General features: G+C 47.4%; 2 protein-coding genes across 5 annotated transcripts in view; one reads left to right on the top strand and one right to left on the bottom strand.

The window, feature by feature from the left end:
- The first annotated feature begins 2,445 nt into the window (after nt 1-2,445).
- Nucleotides 2,446-16,265, top strand: LOC126544911 (transmembrane protein 45B-like). 2 transcript variants are annotated; one of them, XM_050192454.3, is made up of 2 exons: nt 2,446-2,729; nt 15,065-16,265. In XM_050192454.3, the coding sequence occupies exon 2, from the start codon at nt 15,117-15,119 to the stop codon at nt 16,029-16,031; it is 915 nt and encodes a 304-aa protein (XP_050048411.1). In that variant the 5' UTR covers nt 2,446-2,729; nt 15,065-15,116; the 3' UTR covers nt 16,032-16,265. The 2 variants fall into 2 exon arrangements, with proteins under 2 accessions (XP_050048411.1, XP_054933893.1); XM_055077918.1 differs by lacking the exon at nt 2,446-2,729 and adding an exon at nt 13,444-13,627.
- A 2,794-nt stretch (nt 16,266-19,059) lies between these two features.
- The window catches only part of LOC126544906 (4-galactosyl-N-acetylglucosaminide 3-alpha-L-fucosyltransferase FUT6), a 54,268-nt gene continuing 46,751 nt past the window's right edge, over nt 19,060-26,576 (bottom strand). For all 3 annotated transcript variants that reach the window (XM_050192449.3, XM_050192450.3, XM_050192448.3), the window contains exons 2-3: nt 22,160-22,317; nt 19,060-20,776 (exon numbers count right to left, since the gene is read on the bottom strand). In XM_050192449.3, coding sequence (XP_050048406.1) covers nt 19,560-20,750 — 1,191 coding nt within the window. In that variant the 5' untranslated portion in view covers nt 20,751-20,776; nt 22,160-22,317 and the 3' untranslated portion in view covers nt 19,060-19,559. The remainder of the gene's footprint in view (nt 20,777-22,159; nt 22,318-26,576) is intronic.

Here is a 26,576-nt window from a genome sequence, read left to right as displayed (position 1 = left end):
TTCTGAAATTTCGGGCGGATTCCTTGTACGACAACGGTGTTCATGTGTCAAGCTCTAGTAGCAGCTTGTTTTACTTTCTCTTGACGGGCAGGGTAAGGAGGGTGAAGGGGGAAAACTGTTGTCGTGACCAATAAGTAAATACTTTTTTTTCCAACACACAATATGTTATTCGCAGCTTCCCTTCACTGTTTCTTTTCTTTTTATTCGTTAAACCGAACAAAGCCAAATATCAATGTCCCACCGCACGAGACCGTATCGCGGTCTGTTTACTCTCGAGCGTGCGACTAACGATCGCGCATCGCAGATGTACCGTCTCCGCGCGTCAATAATCCATGCACGAAACAAGCGTGCTCGGGAGCCCCGAGCCAAGGCTACTCACGTACACGGCGGGTCCAGCGTGCGTGTATTTGCGTGGCCCACCACCCAGTGCCGAGCGTGTCTGGATCTGCGCTCCGCGTCTCAGTCACGCGCTGGCATGCGTGCGCGCTGGCCGATAGTTGTCGAGAGAAAAAGAAAAAGTGTGGTGGCGTGGCTTATGTGTCGAAGGTCTCGAAAGTTTTCCTTCGCGAAACGCTACGGCGCGCCACTCGAGCATGCGCCGGAAGCAGTGCGGACGATCAGGCCTGCGGCACGAGGTGAGGGTAAGAAGGAAGTTTCGCACCACTGTAGTAATCGAGATCATTTTTTTCCCATCGCGAGTTGAGTGCAGGGTCGTTCGGCGCTGATTTGTCGTCAGTCGTGTATAGGAACTTTGGAAACAGCGTTGGCTGCGTGGTGCTTGATGGCTGTGACGGTCTTTTTTGTTCACTATAGGTCTCGGACGATAGGTCGCGCTGATACGGCGGTCTGCACTGTGGTAGCTACATCTATGGAGCACGCTTCTTCGAGATTGAGGGACTGTTTACGTCAAAGTCAAGGTTTGTTTGACAGTTGAATTGAATTGTGGCGTTTTACGTGCCAAAACCACGATCTGATTATGATGTGCGCTGTAGTGCGGGACGCCGGAAATTTGGACCACCTCGGGTTCTTTAACGCTCACCTAAATCTAAGTACACGGGTGTTTTCGCATTTTGCCCCCCATCGAAATGCGGCCGTCGTGGGCGGGATTCGATCCCGCGGCCTCGTGCTTAGCAGCCCATGTTTGACAATCGTGCATATTTAAATATACGGTAGCCAGGATCGAGTGCCGACAGAAAAAGAGACTTGACGGGGTCTGTACCCCCGTACCAAAAGAAACTCACATTGGGAACACGATGGCAACAGCGTTTCTACAATATCTAGGTAAAACAAAAAAAATTGCCTCACATAAGAAAAGTAAAGCACCACCAAAGGGGGATCGAACTCACGAACCTGCGACAATGACACGCTAACTTATACTGAGTTCCCAAGTATGACAGAAAGCTTAAAAGTTAAAACACAAAAGACAGCACGAGTGTGGAAAATTTTTCTTTGACAAGGCTATAACACTACAGTAATAATACTGGATTTCTCTGAGGGAATTACCAGTAGAAAACCGTACTTGAGTTCAGGAATGGGGAATAAACTGCCGTTCACAGCAGAGTTGGTATATCTTTGTACAGATAACTGGAAATTAGGCGTTTGTTTACGTCCGTTTCCTTTGCCCGTACAGCTGCCTTTTAGCTGGCTGTCATTCCGTTTACCCAGGTCGCCAGGTGGCCACGATGTTTCATTCCGGAAATCAGCGTTGCGACCTCGTACGCGTCGTCCCAAATGAGTGGGAGTTAACGCGTCTCGGTTCGTACGCCGGAGGTTATTTATACGCTCCCTCGGTAGCAAAGAGTCTCTCTCAATCGCAAAGCACGCGCACTTCGAATTGCGCATATATTTCCTCGTACAGACCATTTGCCCAATGCGCGTCTCAGCGCCGTCATTCAGTGCTAACGAGCCCGAGGTATATACAATCATTCGACGTGCATTTCTTCTGCTTCCCACGGATACTTTCCTCGCATCAAGCCGTATACATCAGCCTGCGAGATTTCCTTAGGGTGACCGCGGTTCATATCTGTGAGCTGTTGTGAGTGAACACAGAAGCACGCGCTGCAGCAGCTTCTGTAGTGCTTTTGAGGGGGGGGGGGGTGTTGCCAACAATCCATGTGGCATTACGGAAGCGTAGGAAGCTCTCTCGTCGGAAAGGTGAGCGAAGCAGCGCGTACGCCCCTACACCTACCATCACGGATTGCGTATGGCGCATATAGAGTGCTTTGTCCAGCGTGCTCGTGTGTGTACCTGTCATACCTCTGCACGGGATGGCCTCCTGCACTTTTGCGTGTTTTTTGTTCACCAACCCGCATCATCTCTCTATATATACAGCTGCGTGAGCGGCGCATGCGCATGTCCATGTTTTCACGAGTATCTCCCATGCTGCTGCAACAGGTGCGGATATTGGGCGACCCAGGAGGCAGCACAGGTACAACACATGGGGAGCCAGGGGGGGGAGGGGGGTCGACACTGCGTGGCCTCGAGACACGAGCGAGGTCGCTTGACTCTGACGAGCTCGCTGGATCAGTTCAGGCTGGATCAGGAGCTGGCCGGCTGGACCGCGTCGAAGAAGAAGCCAGCGGTGTTGTTTGAAGCCGTGGCGCGGTCTGCATAGCCTGCTGTCCCTGCGGTCGTGCGTGCAGGACTGCTTGACGGACGCCGACGGGATGCTCAAGAGTGCGAGCTAAGCCACGATTTGGCTGGAAAGGGGGCGCGGCTTCGTTTCCCAGGTAAGAGGGGCGCATAAACAACCTCGCATTCGGATTGGCTCTCTGCGTCCGCGCCTCGATGGCCCCTGAGCCACACTGAATCTCGAACATCATCGAAGCTGTAACCATGCCACAAGCACCGACACCCAAGCTGTGCATGGCGCGTTTGTAGAGCGTTTGCAACGAGAGCGAGCTGAATGGGAGGTGCCATCGCACCGTTTTTTTACGGGGGATACTCCCATCATCATCACCGCACCACTACCACAACGATCATCATCATCATAATCCTCATTAACATCATCATCATGAGGTGCAAGCCAGAAAAAGAGAAACTTTGCTGCGAAGGCGTCCGTTTCGGTGGATGAAAAGTTCGATATAGTTCCAGGATCCAGTCTTCTTTTGCGCTGTTTGTATGTTTCAAATATTTACAAACGAGCCCGTCTAGCAGCATCACTGCTGCACTGATTCCTCTGTCTGGTACTCGCCGCTGTAGCCTCAGTGGCTGTGACGTCGCGCTGCAGAGCTCGAAGTTGCGGGTTTGATACCGGCCGCAGAGGCTACATTTCTATGGAGGCGAAATGCGAGAAAAAAATAAGAGAAAGAAGACACTCCTGTGCTTAGATTTACGCGCATGTTAAAGAAACTCAGGTTGTCAAAAATAATCCGGAGTGCCCCCGCTACGGTGTGCCTCAGAACCATATTGTGGTTTTGGCTCGCAAATTAAACCACGTACTTCGTATTTTATTTTTATTTTTGATGCTTCCCTTTGCTGATTCGCTTGATGTTGACTGACTAACCCCACTACTCGACAGATTGACTAGGATGTTGATCGACGCCTACTCACCACCCCTTCCCACCACACCTAGAACAGAATATTCACCGCCATTTCGGCAGTGCAAAACATCTCGCGACACAGCGCGCAGAAAAGTACTGGTAATTGATGTATATATATAACAACAATTACAAAATGTATATATATATATATATATATATATATATATATATATATATATATATATATATATATATATATATATATATACAGGGTGTTCCAGCGAACACTTTCAAAAATTTTTAAAGGTTTCCTGTAACAGATAGCTCAATTCTAGTTCATGAGCCGGTCTACTCGAAGCGGCGGACACAACTTGCAAAAAAAGATATGCAAAATTGATTAATTAACAAATAATAATTAATTAACCTTTTTAGCTGATTATCTTATGACCCATAGTGCAATTTACAAATTCTAGCAGTGTACTTTGCAAGGTGGATACACTTGGAACGAATTCTCAGGAGGACACCAGTTTCGAGATATAAATTCCCGAACTTCGCGGAGAAATGAATTGGCCTACCAGTTACTTGTGTGCTTCAGTGCATGAAACGACGTTTTGTTAACAAATTAACTGGAACGTCAATGCATTTCTCCGCAAAGTTCGGGGATTTATATCTGGAAACTGGTGTTATCTTGAAAATTCCTTACAAGTGGATCCTCCTCACGAACTCCACCGCTATATTTTGTAAATCGCAATATGGGCCATAATGTAATTAGTTAAAACTGAATTAGTGAATTTTATTAATTATTCGATTTTGCTTCTCAATTCTTTGTACAAGTATTGTCCGTGGCTTCGAGTAGACCAGCTCCTGAACAAGAATTGGGATATCTGCCACAAGTAACATTTAAAGATCTTTGGAAGTGTTCGCTGATGCACCCTGTATATATATGTATATATACATAAATATATATATATATATATATATATATATATATATATACACATATAAGGAGAGGAAGCACGGCTATTTAATTACATTCAATCAACATATGTGATGTCAGGGAGTAAAATTACTTGTCGTTTCGCAACATCACTCCGAATAACATCCACTTTGGTTTTATTCTCGCAGAACGATCCGCCGTTTCTTTTTTTATGTTTCATTCATGACGCCAACATATATAAATAGATGGATCGTTCTACGAGAATAAAACAAAAGGATGTTATTCGGAGTGGTGCCGAGAAACTACAAGTGATTTCTAGTCCCTGACATGCAATTAGTTAATTATATGTAATTTGCTAACTTTTCAATAATTCTTCTGGTTGGTAATGCCAATTGAATTAGAGAGTTTGAGAGAATTGTTACAGACCTCTTCCAAATGAGGCGTAAGGCGCGCGCGCGCACACACACACACACACACACACACACACACACACACACACACACACACACGCATGAACGAGAAGAATGGAAACTGAAGGGCCCGACTATTATTAGTCATATCATAATAATTCAACAAAGACACCAAGGACAGCATAGGAGAAATTACTTGCACTTATTTATTGAGTTATAGAAATGGATAAATTTATGCAAATGCTAGTGAATGAAAAAACTGCAGGCGGGATACGATCCCATGCCTTCGCATTACGAGTGCAATGCTCTTACTAATTGAGCTACCGCGGCGCAGTTTACCCGTCCACTTTCTCGGGGATTTATGTTTATCTACTAGAACTAAACCCGGGAGTGTTACGCAGCGCCACCGCTAACAAGCTTTGGCGGCGGATATGGAACGTCCTTTCTGCCGCAGGCGTCACGAGTACGTGAACTTTTGGGGTGAAAGCAATTGGTGGGTTTGTTGACCAACTACCTCACGGGTGGCGCCAGATTTTACTGTAGATGTTACAGTCACGAACTCTATGAATTTATCCATTTATTTATTTCAATAAATAAATGCAAGTAATTTCACCTTTTCTGTCCTTCGCGTCTTCGTTTGTTGGCTTGTCATGTCATGGTATAATTATACAGAAAGATAAGAAGCACAACTTCACTGTTATCTTTGCTATATCTGCCCAACAGTTTAGGTCGGTGGACTGACCGAAACGCTTGGGCAAATAAACGAAAGATAATCGCGAAATGGCGCGTCTTATCTGTCTAAATACCCTTGGCTCATTAAAAAATCTAGTCACTATATCTACACGCATATATATCTATATACGCACGACATCAGCTTCGCCCATGCAAAGCTAGACGGCAACTCAGTCGGCATCTGTTTCTGTGACTGACGTCGAGCTCTCATTTGACGCCACGCAGCTTGAATCAAATTAGGTCGCTGTCGCAGCTGTGTTGGAAGGCTGCAGAGAAAAGGATGGCGGCGAGTAGGTCGAACGATACGTTCGGCCTGAAACTCGTGTCGAACGATGCGTGTGACGTAGTCGCAACGCGAAACATCACGTGAAACATCACGCCACAGCTAGAATTAGGTATTTAAAGGAAGCACGCGTGTGATTCTACCGAAACCGAGGACAACGATTTTACATCCTTGACCGTGACCGCATTGCCATAAAGCATACATATGGTATACTTAGAAGCGTCATCAGGAATGTTTTTCGAAATATTTTCGTCGACTTTACCATCCAGAGGCAACAAGCCCTGAATGTAAGTAAAGCCCGGTTCTGTCGAAGTCTGGGCACTAACTGATCGAGATCCCCTTCAGCGGTGATCTAGCGATCAACGGCATAGCCCAAGGAGTCCCGTACCTTATCTCTAAAGGAGTGCTGACATGATATTTTCAACTTGTCTCTGTATATATTGTTTGGCGTAAATCGTACATCAATATAAACGCTTGCAAAAAAAAAGGCACGGAGACAGGTTTCGTTTTTTATTCGTGACAAAAAAAGCCTGAAAAACAAAGCACTTAATTAAGGGAAAATGAGACATCCACCCATATGTAGCTAAGTGCTACAAAGAAAACCCGGGTACCGGGTTCGAGTCTCGGACCAGGACGAAGTTTTCCTCAACTGAGAAGCTTTTCTTTCGAAGAACCCGTATGGGTTTCCTTTGTAGCACTTGGCTACATAAGGGTGGATGTCTCATTTTCCTTTTATTAATTAGTTCTCTCCACCTTGCGGGTTTCCGCAGAACTATTACGTCAAAAACAAGACACGTGCTATTTGTTACTATTTGAATGCCTAGCCTACGCATCATTATGTCCTGTTAAGAACAGCGCATTATGGCTACGTGTGTACGTGCTGGAGCAGATGTGGCACCCGACAAGTGGATGCTGCACCTTAACAGCTGTGCTGTTAATAAACTGAGTTTAATAGTGGAATGAGATAGCGTATTTGATTTTCCATTATTCAAACGGTACAGTCCTCAGGAATATTACATATTATATTTGACCTTGATGCATCGTGTGCCTAACATACTGAGTGACATGGCATAGCCACAGAAAGTGATGAATACCCGCCATAGGCGCTGGAGCCGGGTTCTTCGGACACGTTCGAGGGTTGTCTGTTGCAGAGCCCCAGGCCCACATGACAGAAGGTGTCTGGGCCACGGAAGCCCAAATCTTTCGAGGACTAATTTCGGCCACCCGGGAGAGGTTGCGGGGAACGAAAAAGGAGACACATCGGCGTATTAGTGCACGTGTCAGTACGTTTTGAGCAGTACCAACCGCAGCAGCACCGTGACAAGTTCCCAGGACTGACTCTTAACGCTCCCACCGTTGTGACCAATGACTGTTTCGTCACTTTTTTAAGGCCTAGATAATGCCTTTGAAAAACGTATCCCATATGATCTCCGCAAAGTAGCTACCTTACGATACGTTACTTCACGCATGGTACCAAGGGGTCTTAAAGGGACAAAAGGACACAAAAGAGAAAAAAGATTTTAGCTAGGAAATTACCCTTCCGGCTATACCCAAACAAACACTCTTACCGCCAGAAGGCGCTTGATTCGCCAGAAAAAAAAAAAAAACGAAAGAAAAAAGATGGCTTCCGACGCCACTGATATTACCGCCCGAGCTTGCCTTGATGCCATGGATTTTAACGCGATCTGCATGGACCTAGATAAGTTTTCAGGGGCAAATATGGAATATATTGCGTCATCATCGGTACATTCATCAATTGCAACAAGAAAACTGATTTATTCGTATTCTTTCTCCCTGCTTTTAAAGTGAATAGTTTTCTTTGACTTTGTCGGATGTTCTCATAGTGGTCGATGGATGGTTTGGCGAGGGAAGGCGACGAAACGCGTCGAGCAAAAGGGCACTTGCTCTCAGGCTACCCAGTTGCAAAGGGAGGCGGGGGAGAACGTGGAGGGATGGAGACCGTCGCTCGGGATCTCTCGAGCAACTGAGTGTCAAGGAGGGGTGGGTAGGCGTTAGGGGGGGGGCGCACTGTCGCCGATCTACACTCGATCCCCTCGCCGCACCACCCTCCTCCCGCACGCGAGCGGTTATGCGAAAAAACTGCACATGTCGGCCACTGGTGCACAAATTTCGGTTTACAACTGCATGTGCAGGCGCAGTGTAACGGAGTCAATTCGGCAAATCGGCCCTGAGTGAGATAACGAGCGACAGTGCGATCCACCCCCACCCATCCCCACTCCATCCTGCCCCTCCCGCCACTCGGTTATGCGAGAGCTCACGCACGATTGTCCCCCCTCCCTCCACGTCCTCCCCCCCTCTCTTCGCAACTGGGTTGCCCGAGAGCAAGTGCCCTTTCCCTCGGCGTGTTTCCTCGCCTTCCCTAGCCGAAAGCCGGGCACCATCCACCGATCACCATGAGAACATCCTACAGAGCCAAGGAAGGCTATTCACTTTAAAAGGAGGGGGAAAGAGCACGAATTAGTCGAAGTTTCCTGCTTGCAATTGATGAGTGTACCAGAATAGCCGCCACAAAGCCAGGAAAAAAGGTTGTCGATGCTTTCATTTCTCTCATGCACAAATATGTCTTGAAGCCCACAGAAGTCATCGTCGCACACAATGGACCAACCTTTCCGAGTGAAAAATTAAAAGCTTCGGCGGAACAGCAAGGGATCACACTAATATTTGCCACGCTGCACCACCGTGAAAGTGGTGCCTTAGCAAAATGTTTGATCCCCGATTCTTGCAAATGTGTGCGTAGGTTTGTACCCACACTTCCAGGTCGTTTGAAAATGTGCCGTGCAGACAGCTGTGTAGCACTAAAATTGCACATACACAGCTGGTCTTTGTTGTACTTCCCATTTTCTGCTTACGGAAACAGTACATTGGTACCATCGGATCATCTTCCTGGTTTAGCAGATAAAATATAGAGTCATAAAACCCCGAAGGCTCAACAGCAATGAGGCAAGTATAAGGTATCAGTGAGGCAAGTTATAACTGCGCGACTTCAAATTGAATTTTTATTTGCAACAATGTTGCAGGAGATCCGGCAATGAACTGACGAAACAGTTTGAGATCACCTGACAACACAACACACACGTCGGCATCGTGGTAGTTGAAACAAGTAAAACACATTTTGCATCCTTGAATAAGAACGAAACAAACGAACAAACATGGACAAGCGCTGTACTTGTCTGTTGTTCTGGTTCTGTTCTCGTTTAAGAAGTCATGCTGTTATACCTGGAATCGAGTAGAACCAATTATCCTAATATTTGATGTTAATAAGATACATTAGAATTTTTCATGGTAAAGACTCTGCCAAAGTTCCAAATGTGAAGTCAGGGAACTTTGTTATTTTATTGAAGAAGTTCGAAAGCTCCAAGTCCCCATTGACTAGCCTTATATGGTCCCGAAGATGGTGAACCCACAACGTGTCCTGAAGACACTATATTTCCAAGGACCCGGGAGGAAGCTTGAGGTCAGCACAATAGGTCCCCTATTGTGCTGACCTCAAGCTTCCTTTTCGTATTGTCTCAGGTGAGGTGAAGCGAAAAGCCACGAAGGATGTGAAATGTCTAGCGCAAGATGGCTAGAATCACCGCAGTGCAGACAATGAAGCATAAGCAAAGAGAAGATGACGTATTGCATACGACGAACATTATGAACCTGTACAACGCTGGCATGCTTACGTCAAGTTTACTGTTATCAATGACATCGGAATATACCGTATCTGACAAAGTTGTTTTTGCGTTCAGGAAAAAGTGTGCGCAGCCTCGGTGCCTTGCCGATACGAGATTCGTTGTTGGTAAACTTAAAACAATTATGGATTGGACCCTGTACGATGATAACATAGTTTCGTTAATCTGAGTGTAGTTGTGAGTTCTGATGCGAATATTCATTTCTGACAACCCTTTCTTTCTTTTTGGCAGAAACAAACTATAAACTTCGACAGAGCTTTCACGCTTATAATCATTAGCTATTGAGCCCTGTGAATCACTGGCAATGTTCCGTTGTTTGAGTATTCCGTTGTCAATTGTCATTGGAAAAGTAGATCTCCAACAATGTTTTGTTTCAGCAGAACACCTTGACGGTGTCATTCCAATGCCAAAGTCGCCGTTCACGTGCTTATTTTCTATATATTAGACCCTTTACAATGTTTACATGGTTCTATAAGTCTGAGTGAATTGTTGTCAGCTGTCATACGAATAGTGTATCTCTGTCATCTGTGGCGAAGCAAAACTGTCGACCTCGACAAGGTCGTCCCGATGCAGTAGTAGTTGTTCTTTTCTATATTACCTTAAAATGAATTGGACGCTGTACAGTACTGGTGTGACTCCATAACTCCATCAATCTGAGTGAACTGCTGTCAATTGTTGCGGGAATAGTGCGTCTCTGACAATGCCCTTATTCAGCCGCAATTAAAAATCAACGTCGTCATTCACATACCTATCTCTCTTACAGATTGAACACTGTAGAATGCTCTGGGTCTGTCAATAGGGGCGTAAATTTTCACATTTATCATGTCTGACAAGTTCTTTTCGGAATATAACCGGGATATACCCTGACAGAAACCTCTGGGTACACCGTCATCGCGTGATGAAAATGTTACTGACCGCGCTACGATCTAGTTTTAAGATTCATCTGGGCTACAAACAATGTTCAGCTTCCCCCGTCACTGAAAAGCCAGGGTATGCCTAGGTCGAAAGAGAATTCACTCGCTGCACAGGTGTGATTTGAGGACGAGGCAATCACTACGCGCAAAGTTTGTTTCCAGTTCTCGTTGACCTGTGCTTCAGTGCTGTCAGGTTGTTCTTCCGGGTAGTCCCTTGCTTGAATCGAGCGGAACAAATTGCCTGCTGTCCTTCACTGATCTGCTGGATCTTGTTGTTGTGACCTCAACAAATACTTCATAGCCACTGTCCGTACCATGTGCAGGATCGTGAAATTTTTTTTCCCTGCTGGAACGCACTTTATTTGCGCGCCCCACTACACTTCGTTGCACGTGCAGAACAAGCACTGACTTTTTTTTTCGATTATAATTTCACTGCCGTAAAAGAGTCTAAACAAGCTCAACGTTTGGAAAGCGCATTTTGCTCGACCCAACATAGACGGTTTTTTCCTATCACACATCGAGCTTCAACCTTTATGTGGGACACCGACAGCATTGTCTAGGAGGAAACCCGTTCACTAGTGCTGTAAACGTATAGTCCGTAAGTATTATCTTGATAACCTTATTATTTCGTTAGTCATCACGTTCCTGTAAACTCAGCCTCCAGCTGAAGTTTCACGATAACCATGGCAATTATGGTGCGGTAACTTTACTGTCACTGAGCTGATCGCGCTCTGATAAAGGGAGGGGTGTCAGGACAAGGATTCAGCTGAGGAAAGAGGTCGCACTGGGTGGGACTCCAACCCGTGACCTAGTTCTCAGCACCAGAAGGCCATAGCCAGGCCAAAACACCAGCCTATGTCAGATTACTGTCAATGTCAACGAAAGTTGATGGCAAGAATATGAGGAAACTACTTCTGTAAGACGACGATGACCCACAGTTCCATTGAAAAGACAAAACTGTTCCATTGAAGTGACAATACAAATATATATATTGCAATCATCTATTCATCTTAGTCAAGTGCCTTCGCAAGGTTATCAGATTTAATTATCCATTGGTCCTTATAAATATCAGTGAGTTCAAACCCTTCAACTATTGGCCCATCCACCGCTGCGGGTAAGTGCCATATAGTGAAGGATCATCATCATCATCATCATCATCATTATCATAATCATGTAGTTACGCATGCATGAGACTCTGCTGACAGCACAAATCACAGCGGCTAGATTTCGGATGCGTTCAGTTATGAAACCATTATCATACTCGGTATACTTCCCCGCTTCTCCAGATTATAAGCACCTGGTATTTTCCTGGTGTACATAATTCTGCAATAGAGTAGTGTTTCACGTCTCCCTCACAAGTTTACGTTGCCGCATTCCCTCGCTTAACTTTTACTTACACAGATCTGGTTTGGCGCCCTACCCTCTGCTTTTTAGTAACGAGGAATAAACAATTGATCACTTTCTTCTATCTCGTCGCCGCTTCACTGCTGCAAGAATATCGGAACTACCTCTTCAAATACCTCCATGGCATGGACTCAACAGAACTCAACAGAACTTGACAAACAACGAAACCCAGCCTTCGAAGACGCGTACACAAGAGGAGGGAAAAGACAATCACACGCGCTGGGACTAGCAACAGAGTTTAATGAAACACTTGGGTCGAAAAGAAAAGGAAATCAGCAAGTGTTTCGTTATACTCTGTTGCTAGTCCGAGCGTGTATGGCTGTCTTTTCTCTCCTCTTGTACACGCGTCTTCGAAGGCTCGGTTTTATTGTTTGTCAAGCTATGTACCAACAGGCCCAGCACCAGACTCTTCTACTGAACAGCAGCTGTTATTTTTTCATTCGAGGCCACCTACTCTGGTATTCGGTCACGAGGACGTTTGTTCTCCGGTCTCGGAATTTTTTATGGTGTTCAACAGAACACCCTGTTAAATTTGTATCTTCTCCTTTCTTTTTTGTGCATTTTTCAATGAATGATAACTGATTCTACCTGCAATTATTAATTTGAGTTTCACGTGTAATTCCAGATTTTAATAGCACCTACTCTAGGACGGTCCTGAAAACTTCCTTTTGAGCACAGCTTCGGATACCACATCGCCCACATGGGCAACGCTCAGCACGTCTCCATGCATATGTTCTGCCTGGCCAGCGGTGTAATCGACGTGTGGCTCACAGCCTCATACCCAATATGGGTGATATTGTGTACGAGCTACACGTTCGTTGGGCCGCTACAACAACAGCTCCATTTCCAGAATATGTTAAATAACTTGCGGGATGAGTTAGAAACGGACTGAAGACAATGACCAAGGCCATGTGCAATGGGTCTCTGGATGTTAATTGCGCAGGGCAAAGTGGTACATGAACTGGATAATCGCTACAACGAGCAAGCACGCATTACACGAACATGAACACATGCTCGAAAATTCATGAAAATGCAAGAATCTCCTTGGTCGATTCCTTTTGAGCTTTACGGCGTGTGGACTTAGGGGTCTCGCATTTCTTTTCACTCAACTAGCGATTACCTGCTTACAGAGCTGAACGATTTTCCTAATCATGGCTGGTGAGCAGTTACGGGCGGATTCCATTTTACGAGAAAGAAGGAGAAGAAGCAGACCTCGCGCCTTTGGCCCATCCTCTATGACTGATCTATTTCTCCTTCAATAAATGATAAATTTAGGTAGTTCGAAGTAAAAGCAGAAATTCAGTTACAATATTATTAATATTATTATTCAAAATGTGACTTGTTCATTTTTCTGTCTATCCTTTACTATACCTATCTAAGCAAGGCTGACTACCATATTATACAATAATTTATTTCATTTATTATCGGTTTGCTTCCCATCCTTGATTATTCATTTGTGTTCCTTCATATTACTAAATTATTTATAATTTATTTCATTTCTCAATCACATTACCACCCGGTTCGTTGCCTATCCCCCACAGTGAGTTTGTGCCATTAATTGAGGCATCATCATCATCGTCACCATAGAGCGGGAACGTGCCACTGACTCTAGGCTCTAAATCTGCACCTGGCTCGTGCCTGCGGCCAGATAGCCCTGCCTGCGTATCCCTGATTTCTCCGACGTATTCTCGATCCACCAGCTTCTTATTCTACTGCCAGCTTTAAACACACTTCTAGAACCTCCGCGGTGTCAGCTCGCGCAGGATATTGGTAAGTGTTCCAATCGTACTGTACGTTTGGACTTGCAGCTCTGTGTTCTATTACGTCAATTGCGCCGCATTTCATTTCGCGCATTCCCCAACACGATTACCGTGTTATTAAAGAATCGTGGCGCTTAACATTCCAAAACGGCACTGTGATTTAAGAGGGGCGCAGTGGTGTGGGGCCCCTATTCATTTTGTCCCTCTGGGTTCCTTTGCTGTGCATCCAACACATGGCGGTACAAAGTGAATTCAGCCCCAATCGCAATGAGGCCAACACGTCCGTTATCGGACCCGTGAACTCGTACTCAGTAGCGCAACGTCAAAACCAGTGAGAGAGAGATAAAACTTTATTGTGTCCTTGACGGGGTTCAGGGGTGGCGGGCGTCGGGAGACTAACCCCCAATCCCCCCCTTCCTCAGACGGCGGCCAGTCCTTGCTTTCTGGCGGTGAGCCACCACACCGGGTAGCGTGTTAACTTTATTTTCGTCACTGTCTTTATTTCAAATCAGTTCTGCTTCCAATTATTTAATGCCCTCTCTGTGCTTTTCTCTGTTGATCTTAACTCTTCTGATTAAATATAGAAAAAAAATGTTGCACATCAATTATAGGCATTATAAATCGGAAACTCTATATCACAAATTAATAAATATCTCTTATCGTAAATATCACATTTCTGTCACTTTAGCTGGTTTACTTGATGAGGCATACACTATTTGCAAAAGCAATTGTAGAGTGCAGTTAGATAACAAGTTTCAGTAATTCCCTTCGTATTTAGTCGCTTTCGAACACAAGTCCCAATTTCGGCATAGAAATTGAGCAGATAGTGAAATATTATTCGTTTAGCGAAAATCATGTACCTATAGCATCGATTTGGAGAAACACGTGCTAAAATTACGTTGTAAAACGCACTGATGTTCCTCTTAACATATACAAGCATTGCGGGAAATTAAGGATTGTTAATTGCAAAGTTGCACACCAGTGCATTGCGTCGCTGATTTTGAGGACGCCTTTCTCGAAACTGGTGCTAACCACAGGATCCCTGCCAAGATCACACTCTGTGATTATTTATTCCGATTCCATAATGCAGACACCTGTTCTCAAGTAATAATCTTAATAGCAATACTTTTAATTAGGTAACATAACCAGCAATGTTTTTAATTAGCTAACACCAATTTCTTATTTTCCTTGCAAACAAAGTCTGACTCATCAAGTAACGCAGCTGATAGTACAGAATTGCGAAGTCTACCACAGGATTTCTGCACGTCAGTTATATGTGTGTGTCTGTCACTCTGTGCGCGTGTGCGGTGGTCCATGTCTAGACTCGGTTCTTGGCCTGCCTCCTAAGGGGCTCCCACTGTGAGCCGAGCATCACTACCAACACCTAAGAACCCTCTTGGCGACAACTCCGTGGTCATGCCTGCTATCATTATTTCGCTCATTGCAGGAAAGGTGAAAAGTAGCAGCGACTTGGGCGTCACTATCTAGCGGCCAGGGCCATGGGGACCTTTGCGGGCCACGCCCTGCCCGGAACGTTCCTATTTATTTTGGGAACCTGGTGGGCCTTTGGCGCCTGGCGCAACTACGTCCGTAGCAAGGAACGCAAGTGGCGTTACATGTGCCGCGCCTGGTACGTGATGCCCGGCACGTCCCGGCACATCTGCATCGAAGGCATCGCCAAGATCATCACCTGCTCCATCGGTGTCGCCGGCGAGGTGGCCACGGCCTTCGAGAACGGCCACTTCGCCCACATGGGCAACGCTCAGCACGTCTCCATGTACATGTTCTACCTCTTCAGCGGCGTAGTCGACGTCATGACCAACAGCCGGTTCCCGTTCCCGCTAGGCACCGACCACGTGGTGCTCCTGCTCGCCGTCACCGTCGAGGGCCTGCTGTTCCACTTCCACCTGCACGGAAGACCCCACCTCGACGTTCTGGTCCACACGCTCCTGGTCTACACCATTGCGGCCGAGGCGGCCTGCATCATCGTCGAGATGTGTCGACCCCGAAGCGTTTTCGCGTCCCTGGGCCGCGCCTACTTCTGCCTGGTGCAGGCGACTTGGTTTTGGCAGGTCGGATTCATCCTTTACAGCCCGCTGCCCGGATATCCGCCATGGGATGTGCATAGCCACACGGACATGATGCTAGCCGCCAGCGTGTTCACCTGGCACATGATAGCTCTGCTGGTGTACCTTGGAGCGGTGGGCGTCCTGGCTTGGGCCGTGAACCGATCGTCTGGAAGATGCTTTGACGACGCCTCTTTCGAGGTGCAGGAAGGGGGTGACTCGCGCTATGCGCTCGTGAGTGGGTCTCCCGTGAAACTGGCCGGCCGGGAGCTGTTTGCGGGCGATGGCGCGCCGAAGATGAACGCGGAGCTCAGTGACTACAGTGAGGAAGACGCTGCTTTCATGTAAGCCACTCCGGAAGCTGCACGAGAGAACGATGACGATGTGTCTTTGTCGGCGGAGTCAAGAGCAGCACGTCACAAAGCTTAAGTGTGCTACATCTAGTAATGACGATGGCATGGACAACTTAGCTGAAACGACAGCACAGTGTGTGAAGCACAACTGGGTGTATGAAAGTGAAACTGTTCTTCGTTGTGGACATTCACCTTTTATGTAAAACACTGATGTTCTTGCAGTTGCCAATGCTTGGTGTGGTGTCAATGTCTTTGGCAGGCGGCGCATCAACAGATGCATTTAGGATCAGCCATTGCTAAGCAGCCTGCTAAATACGAAAGGTGCACACTCTATAAGAATTAGTAACAAGGAGAACGCTACACTTACGTCGCCGTGGAGCATGAGAACCCAGTAGCACAGCTAAACCAGTTGTGATCAAGCTAAATTGTTATTTTTGAACAGAACACACAGCATTTCTGCTTCCGTCGTTGGCAGAGCCGACCATGCGACTTCACGATTTTACTAAATCCCAGATGTCATATATTTATTTGGATATAAATAGGACTTTGTTCTCTGCGGTTTTGAAGGCCCAAACAGAAGCTGCAATACTTGCGTTCTGGCCGCACCCAAAGCTGAGATGCACTCAACCTCCAAAGCTTACGTGGACGGCCCGCATTACACGGTTACGAATAAGGTCTTCCCCAAATCTGCACATTAGCCTCAGTTTCGAGTGTCATTTGCAAATGCACCGTTGTACATAGTCGAGCTGTACAGTCTGCACTTCTCGTACATTCCAGTTTACACGTTCAAAGCGGCGCACACGAAATAAACACCGCGCGTGGTGTCCAAAATAATGGCGTTCATGACGTCACTGGCCGTTCTGACCGTTCCTAAGCGCATCCAATACGGCCAAAGCATGGCCTTCGCGAGTCGCTCCCACTAACCTGAGCGAGCCGTGGCTGCGATGTGAACGCCCGCCAATGAAACCTTCCAGTGACCTTTCCCTAGAGTACTGTATGGACAAGAGTCGCATTGCATCGAGCTTCGCTATCAATTCCCGAACCGCTACTGCTGTACTCGCCACTAGTGATAAACCCTTGAGAGAAAGCCATGCGCACAGCCTCTCCCCTCACCCGTAGTGAACCATTCCCGCTTTCCGAACGAGCACAATAATAATAATTTAAAAAAAACGCACCCTTCGGGTTGCGTCTTGTCCCCGTACAATAACCGTCATGTATCTTGCATTACGTTCTTTAACGCTACGCACCGCTACTTTAGAGTCACGAATGACGTGCGCGTTATCAGCATGACAGAGTATTATCGATAGGAAAGTAGGAAGCGCAGTTTTCAAGGTAAGAAACACAAGCCGCACAGATCACGATTATTGTTTGGAGACATGGTATATCCCTAATGGCGTAAAACGTTTTTTTAGAGCGCAGAAGCGAGGACCTTGACGGAGCCCGATTAGCTCCTCCCTTTTCCGCTGAAGATTCCAATCCAAGGTGAGCGGGCGGCTTAAGCTCGGTTACCGGCCCCGCACGCCAAGCGTGGTCCGGCGACGCACCACCAGATGCCACGCATAGCGGAAGGTGGCCGTGACGTCACTCAACTCGAGTAGGGGCTATAGTTGGCCCTGGCCCGTACTCTTGATGTGATTAACCTGCACATCATCATGCATCATCATCATCAGTTCATCAACTGTATGTCTTCCTCGTAGTATGGTTTCCGCACGAGTAAGAATGTCTACAAAGGCACCAATTAACCACCTCGAATTGCCGCTCGCGCCAAGTTTGCGCACATCAGTAACATTTGGCATCGAAACGGCGAGATCGCCAGTACACAAAAGTCAAGCACATATTTAGTGGAAAGCTGGGACTGTGTGCCAAAGATTTCAGCGCACGTAACTATGTATCTTCTCGAGTACAAACTTAAGGTCATAAGCGAACACCTCACCACTTAGCGATGAGCTTCCTGGAAGGCTGCTGCGCCGCCACCTTGTTTAAGACAGCAAACAGCCTGCATCGTTCTTGACTTCAACGATGTCCTCGATCACGAAGACGTCCTCCGATTCGGATTCATCAGAAACGGTACAAAAGCATGGATGGTCGCTGTCCACTGTTGAACTGTGGGGCTCTACTCTAATTGGACGAGCGTTTTCGCATATCGCTCCCTATCAAAATGCGGCCGGCCCAGCCGCGATCGAACCCATGACCAGGAGCTCAGCAGCGCAACGCTATAGTCACCGAGTTACCGCGGCTGGTACTGAGCGCTATCTACGGCGAGCATCAGAGCACACTCGCAGAAATGCGAGATACAGTTTCGGTGGAGACATCTGAAGGCCATTGCGCTTTGCGAAACCGAGGATTCTTTAAAAGCAGCGAACCAACGCATTCCACTTATTTCCTGAAGACATCACCATCGCTGAAGTGTTTATACAATCTTTTTTTCAATAAGGATAGTTCTTTAGCACAAACATTGATTAACTAATTGAATGAAACTTTGATTCGGAAGGATGCTCGCCTCCTTAGCGAAGGACAGCAAGTTAATTCTTCTGGTCGCGTCTCCTTGCCGTGCGGCCCAGTCGTCGTACGATGCCACAGGTCGGTTGTGCTCGTCCCTGACGCTGGCTGTGGCGGGACAGGAGCAGATCATATATTTGAGGTCGACTTTGCGTGATCGCAGGGCAGTTGTTCCATCCCACTTTTGTTCCTCTCGACTTGCACAGAACACAAGGTGTAATGGATGCCTGAACTCTTGCCTTTCTTAGCGTGTTCCACGTTTTACCACAACGCCGCCTGCAGTCGCAACGCTCTTGCGGGAAAGAAACGTTCTGTCAAGTTGTCGGACCCAACTGCTTTCACCTGACGACGCGTGCAGTTAAACAAACGTCCACAAGATGTTCGCAGACGGTGTACACACAGCAACACAAAAAAGGAAGTATAAACATTCACGTGAGCAGCGCACAAAAATGTTAAGCGCTCGGCGACCGATTTTGCCGAGATCGAAACGCACTGCGAGACGCAGGAGTGACACACAACAGGAATAAAAAAATATCCACTTTAATGCATTTTGTGTACCCACTTTCACAGACACGAACGCGCTTGGAACGTATAGCACTCTATATTCCGTGCTATAATTAAGCGGGTGAATGCCGCTATGCGGCTTAGACGCACGATACACAATCGCCCATAAACGAAAACTTGTGACATCTTATGAACATATGTTAAGCGGAAACAAATTCTTTATGTAGGTGACCGTCTACGGGGAAGGTGACTAGAATTGTCAACAAACAGGAACCGCGTTTTAACAAACATATCACGAACGGCTACACACGATCCCGTTCACAGCTTAGAAATTTAAGCCGCACAACTGAGTGTTCCTGCGCGGAAAACTTCCGTGCGCACGCAATCATCACGCAACAGTGCTTTGTCTCGTGACTAGACATTCGCTATGCGAAAGTCGAAATGTGAGCCCATGGGTATATCACCACTGAAAAAGAAACAATGCAATACCTAACGTAGCACATATTACATATCACATGCTTTAGTAAGTAGGCACCCACACGGGGGGCCGGCAGTCCGTCTTGGGATTCCAGAAGCTCTCGAGGTTGTTGTAGACCTTGGTCGTGCCCTGAAGGCGATTCACAGCCTCGCACATTCGACACAAATGAAGCGACGGGGAGCCAAAGTAGCCGTGCTCGTTTCTCACCGCGTACTTGCTCTTCCACGCGAAGTACTCGTTGTAGGCACTCGCGTTGCCGTCCAAGTACAGCAGGTATCTGGCAAGGTCTTCGGGATCCCTGAAGTCCTCCACGTGGATGAAGGAATGTGGCGGCGCCAGCCTGGCGTACTCCTGCTTGGACGCGCCCATGACGACGGGAACGACCTCCTTGTGGTAGGCGTTCCACCAGAGCTTCTCGGTTACGTACTCGCGGCAGTTGCTGTTCTCGAACGCCAAGTAAAACTTGTACGCTTTAGTGACGTCGCAGTCCCGCGTGAAGTGTCCCGGACAGACCTTGGTGCCGCAGCCGCCGTAGACGTCCACCTTGACGTGCTTGGCTAGCTCCTTGACGTACGGCCAGCGCAAGTTGGCCCCGCCGCAGTTGCTACCCAAGATGGCTACCAGCTTGTTCTTCGAGGCCGCGTAGTCTCGCGACACCGCGACGTCCGGCTCGCCGGGAGCCTCGGACAGCTGGACCGTCCGGCCGTAAGGCACCGGCACATCGGAGTCGCCGCGGTAAGTCATGCTCAGGTTGAACAGGCCGTTGTAGTGGCTCATGTTGTAGCGCCTGGTAAGTAGGAACGTATGCAGCGGGGACTCGTCGGTGAAGAAGATCCAGAACTGGCCGGGCCTCCTGCGGGAGTTTGGCAGCGTGTGGGGCCCCTTGGTGAGGTGCAGGTGAAACATGACGGCGTCCGCGTCGGCGATCCTGTCGTTGGACGTTTCCAGGACGCAGTTGCGCACGCTGCACAACGCGAACGGGTCCTTCTCGGTGTCGCCGAAGGAGCGCAGGAACCGTCTCGCCATGCGCTTGCCGACGTCCCAGACGAGGATCCTGTAAGACGCCGACAAGGCGTCCGCGTCGCCGTACGGCAGCGACGCGGGCGCGATCGCGTTGTCCTCGTTGCTCACACCGGTCTTCAGCAGGGACAGGAGGAGAAGACTGAGCGAAAAGATGGCGGCCGCGAAGTAGAAGTACTTGAAGTTCTTCTGCCGGAGCATGATCACCCGCATAGCATCGAGCGTCTCTTTCCCAGCACCTGAAAACACGAGAGCGAGAGAAAGAGATAGAAAATATGAGCAACACACAACGATTTCAGGACGCTGAAAAAAGGCGAGGTTAACACTATTAGCACTGAAATTTAACCTGCAAAAGAATTTCTACTCGTTCTGTGTTGCTTTAGTACAGCTTAAGAAATTAAGGAAAATGCTGACTGCAAATATATATTCTGAGCAGCACCACATCAGTATGAAGTTGTTTCCAGCTTCGCACATTTAAACGTTGGAAAACTTACGTGAGCATACCCAGGCAGTCGTTACTGCACGTGAAAGGCCTTTAAGCAATTTCTCGCAGTTAATTAGTATGGCATACATCGCACTTCAACGATCTCCTGCTCCTCCATGGCCGCTACGTCAGCTTTACCATGGTGACAGGTAGCCGGTTCCTCTCTAGTGAGCCGCAATTACTGTCACCCACGCCTGCCAGAACGAGCTGTCCGCCCTACGCTTTAATCTCATCGTCTTCTACCTACGACACACGCCACGCCTGTAGCGCAGCGAATATATTTGAGTGCATCATGCCGAACGTTTCTTTAGCGTAGTTTCCTTGTCATTGAGTAACATAATTTAGACTGAGTTCTCGCCGATGAAAAAACCAACATAATGACACACACACACACACACACACACACACACACACACACACACACACACACACACACACACACACACCGAGAAATTTGAGGCTGCCACAAGCTACAGCATCAACACAGAGGCCTTACAACCACTGAGCCCTGGTGTTCTATATTTAGGTCCCACAGATCGCCTGTGGGTAATGCGTTCATCGGAGTGAAACATTGCCCAATATATTTAACAGCGTTGAGCATCGCAGAAACAACATAAAATATTACAATTGCTAATATGGCAGCAGTATCAGAGTAAACAAAAAAAATGACAGGGATGCGGTTGCCATCCCGGCGGCCAATTATACCGTTTTCTGTGGAAGACAAGGACGAAGAAAATACTGCCTAAGCTGACGCAGACGCCTAGGCAATAATTGCAGTTTTGAGGCAACAACAACGTCAGTTCTTGTTTCATTTGTTCAAGCATTTATGTCGGGACTGAAAACTAATTCTCGAGTCCTTTCTTTTTTCAGATCACCAGGGCCGACAAGTTTACTACAGTTTACTTGCATTATAATGTTGTGCTGCGCTTGTTCCTTCCTGTTCTTTGCTTTGTGTTTCTTTTTCTTCCTTCCTAGGTAGGTGCCGAGTCCATAATAACTCGTTCGTAATCGCGCCCACGGCCTCCTGCCTTAGCAGTGCAACAGCACAGTAGAAGCCATTGTGTCACTGCGGAAGGTGTAAATTAAGAGGCGCGAGAATAGGCTGTACACGTGAGAAAATGTCACGCAGCATAGTTACCTTGCTGCCCCTGTGTAACGATTGCCCGACGACGTCAGGTCATGGCCGGAAAGGCACGCTCTGGCTTCTGCGCGAGCGCATCACCGGAACGCGATCCACGTGTCGGTGCTGTCCTCATATCCGGGCATTGTCTCTCCAGCCGCACGAACCGGGAGAACCTGCACAAACCGAGCGACAAAAGAGAGACGCGTCACTCAAACGCCCCACCGAAGAGTCCTTGGGGTTGGTGGCCTTCGTCATAATCAGGAAGACGGCAAACAAACAATGTCAGAGTCAGAGACAAAAAGAGTCAGAGAGCTTTAGCTTGTTCGTAAACTTTTTTTTTACAGTTTGCTGGTTACCGGGTTACAGAAGCCGAGGACGGCTACGGCATACCATGATGATGATGATGATGATGATGATGATGATTTAACGGCTTTTAAACGGGGCGGTGAAAAATAGTCAGATATCTGTGACTACAGCAAAGCTGGCAGCAACACCTTGTGCCGCTTTGTTCAACTACAACGGCTTCGAAAAATATTTGTGTCGCGCGAGTGTTCTCGTCGAAGGAAAACCATAAAAGTACCTCACGTTGACGATTACGTCCATGGATACCAACGCTAGACACGAGCAGTTAAAGATATGGAAGGTCACTGAAGTATTAGCTTTGTGTGCTGTCTGGTTCAACTCGGCATCACACGTCGTCGCTACAAGCATTGTTGCTGGCGTTCACCAATCCGGTGATCCAGCGATTCCGCAAACGGTAATAACGTTCACGGACGAGCTGGGACTGTCTAACCACTGTTCCCATCTATGCCACCACGCAACGATAAAAAGAAGACAAGATACACGCAACCGGCATTGTTTCTGAAAAACTCGGTGTTATGCACGAAACCAACAAAAAAAAAAAGCGACCTTAAAAGGTGACGAGATATGCTGCTGCGCCCCGTTCCTTCATGAAGTGGTTTTGTATTGGTTTCAAGACGGCAAGTTGGGCCAGTTGGTTAGGATTCATTGTTGGTTCTGCGCAAAACAACGTGTTTCTCCGAATCAATGTCTAACCGACTAACTTAAACTGCAGCTTCATTACTATATCAGACAATAGCAAACGTGCTTCGTTAATGCGAGTCTGGATCCATTTCGCACATGAACTAGTAACATATCCCCACCAATGCAAACACTGCAACAGCCACCCGGCCAATATAACAAGGCGTATTCATAGAGAATGACGCCGCCGACGTCAAGCAAGCAACAGTGCGAAATATACGTTGTCGTTGCGATTGTCGTTATTGATTCGATTATTGTTTGATTGGGTCGAAGTTCGTCCAGTAAAGGAATTCGATTTTCAACTCGCACTTCTGGCAACGTTTGGTTTTTCGTCGTCACTATACAACAACGGGACAATATCAAAGCTTTCTTTTTTCTTCACCATAGATCGGGAAAAGCGGTCGCCAACCACGGTTATATCCCTGTCGCGTGCATTCATCAATGGTGCATGCCCGGTTATGTTCGCGTGGTTGGCCGGCCTCGTCATTTCAAGCAGGAGGATACGGGACCTGTCCCGTTGTTACACCGGTGCCTAGCGTTCACGTGCAACCATGGCGAGGTGACACATGCCCCGACAACCGATACGGACAGGCTGTTGCCGCCCTGTGACATGTAGTAGAGGTCACCACTCACATGGACAACCTAGCCGCGCTCGCCAACGACTTCTCCAGCGGGCGCATTCGTGTCGCTCCAGGACACGTGATCGTCTGGGACCCGACGTATGCGATCGCCTGAATGACAAATGGCGGTGGCCTCGCGTGCTCTATTCAAGCAGGCTCTATTCAAGCGCGCTCGAGCCTCTCAGAAGGCGTTACACAATAGGTTAGTTTAAGTTTTATTTGTTTGCCGTGGCAGGGCTCCGCTGCGCTGCTTTTCTTTTTAATTACACGGGACGAAGTTTCCCGGCTCCATCACTTCTGTCTGCCTATTGTGTGCGCGTGCGTGCGTGAGATTGTGAGATTCGAAACTGCGGCCCGGCGCACTTTGCATGTGACTCAGGTGGGCATGCCGATCTCGCTCCCGAGGAATGGCGTAGAGAAAATTGAAAGATATGAACGGCCTACTTCAAAGATATGAACGAACACATTGCTCGATCGCAGCGGCCATACAAAAGGGCGTTGCGATTTGTACAAAATTACGAACCTACTTATGCGGCTAGAAATCCAGGCAGCCTCAATTGACATTTGCGTAATGCGGAGAAGTACGTATAGGTGTCAGTACGTAGACGTTGTTTGATGTGACCCCCAGCGCCCCATATTTGCGTCAAAGAGGTCGGAGAGTCTTTTACGAAGTGACCAACCTGGACAACCAGGAGCGATGTTTGCGGACAATACATTTCACAGGTCTGTCACCCATCGTGGCTGCATAAGACAGGCAGCCATGCTTTTGTATATAATTTCTTTTTCACATTATGCCGCGCCGCAACCAATACAACAAAATATTCGGCAAAGACATTTAAGACTGCTTACGTGCGGGAATGCGAAAGCATCATACCGTTTGTAGACCTCGCAACGACATGAACGCGCTCATTTTATACACTCATGACGTGGCGCCACCTTCTGCCAATTGGCTGCGCCGTCACGTGCCTAATGACGCATGGAGTAGGCATAACTTGAGTCAGCCAGAACCCTGGAGCCGCCGAGAAATTAAGAAAGCGTACAACGCTCTCACGTGAAAAAAAGTTACGATAAAGTTTAAATGAGTTGTGAGGAAAAGAAAATAACTAGGTTGGGCTGGAGCAAAAATGAGATCACGCACAGTACAATCTGAAAACAAAATTAAATAGGCGCTATACGTCGCTGTTCGAGAGTCTGGAGGTTACAGAATTGTTCGTGATGCTTCAACACTATCAAGCACATAATCTTCTATTAATTTATTTAATTCACAATCCGTTGTTTAATTTGTTTTACTCCTAATTTCCCGAGGCCACGCACAACTACACACGAGCAACTTATACTAAATGCTTCTACAAGCCATTCATTACCTACGGAGAATATTACGATTCTAAAAGTGGCCGAGCAAAAATTACAGTCGCTCTTCGAAAGCCATCCGAGAGCGCAGCAGTTACGCACACCCATAAGGCCTGTTTACGCAGAGATCAATCGCGGGTCAAACACGCGTGAAAGAAACCACGATAGCCCATGCCTAATAATCCTTCCAGCAAGCAGTCGCTAAAGATTTGCGAACGTACAAGGAACAACTAGCCTTCAGTTTCCTTCTTTTCTTGAAGGAGTACTGACACATTCTTTTATTTTGTTTATTTCCACAAACTACCGTATAGACTTTTCGCACGCAAAAGAACGGTTGGGAAACACTTAAAATATTTAACTTCGTACTAACGTTCCTTTCGAAACGCCAGACCTACAGTCATCGACGTTATCGTGACGTCATGACAGAGAGCAAAGTTTGCTGGAGTTCCGTATACAAACAAGATTAGGTAGGATGACGTAGCACTTATGGGATATACACAACAGTTATGTGCGCGTTCCTTATGGATTGGCATGTGCAAGCCGCATGCTGCGACTGCACGAACAGAGGTCAATTGGCGTATCATGACGTCTCGACGCATGCGTTTCCTGGGTAACGGAGCCGAAACTGGTTCGCAGGAACAAGTATTACAGAAGTTATTCAGGGGTCCCTAACGCGCACCTGCATCTTTTTTCAAGGGTTTAAAGAGGGCTGGTATTTCATTTAACGCAAGAAATGACAAGTCCAAAATACCACGTCAGCATTTCTATAACAGACGCCGCGATAGCCCAATGGCTAGGACGGTGCTCCGCTAAGTCTGAGGCAGCCGGTTCTATTTTGTCCGTGGCGGCCGTAGTTCAATGGGGCACGAAATAATAACAAGAAAAGAATAAACGATCGTGTATTTAGAGCTAGGAGCACGTTACGGAACCCGAGGTGGTCAAGATAGGTGATACGTGTACTAACCGCCATTCCCACAAAGGCTGAACCGTCATATTTGCCTCTCCCGTATACGCTATACAGCGCCAGAATTCCCCCTTGCGGTGTTTGTTGGAAACTCAAACGTTCACAGAAGCAACATCGGTTACACATACCTCAAAGCCTATTCACGAATCGGCGGGCCTGCCGAACACGTGAAAGAATATCAAATTACCTTTTCCTACAGGGCGCCATTTGAAATGAACTTACTGTAACATTTGAGCCCTTCTACAATACAGGGGGAAAGCCCCCGGCATTCGTGGCTCATTTGAATTTCCCTGTCATTATACGCGCCGATTCCCCGGCCTATACCTTCCCGCTCGTTTTTTTTTTTTTTTTTTTTTTTTCACGTTCACTCGTAGATGACACGTGAACGGGCTCGTCCCAGGCAATGAGGCTTATTTGCGTCAAGCCGAACGCGCTGACGCTCGCACGCTGCTCGACA

Source organism: Dermacentor andersoni, chromosome 10, assembly GCF_023375885.2.
Source record: "Dermacentor andersoni chromosome 10, qqDerAnde1_hic_scaffold, whole genome shotgun sequence".
Taxonomy (NCBI): Eukaryota; Metazoa; Arthropoda; class Arachnida; order Ixodida; family Ixodidae; genus Dermacentor; species Dermacentor andersoni.
The sequence above is the reverse complement of the archived record's forward strand: the minus strand, read 5'-3'. Positions and strand labels throughout refer to the sequence as shown.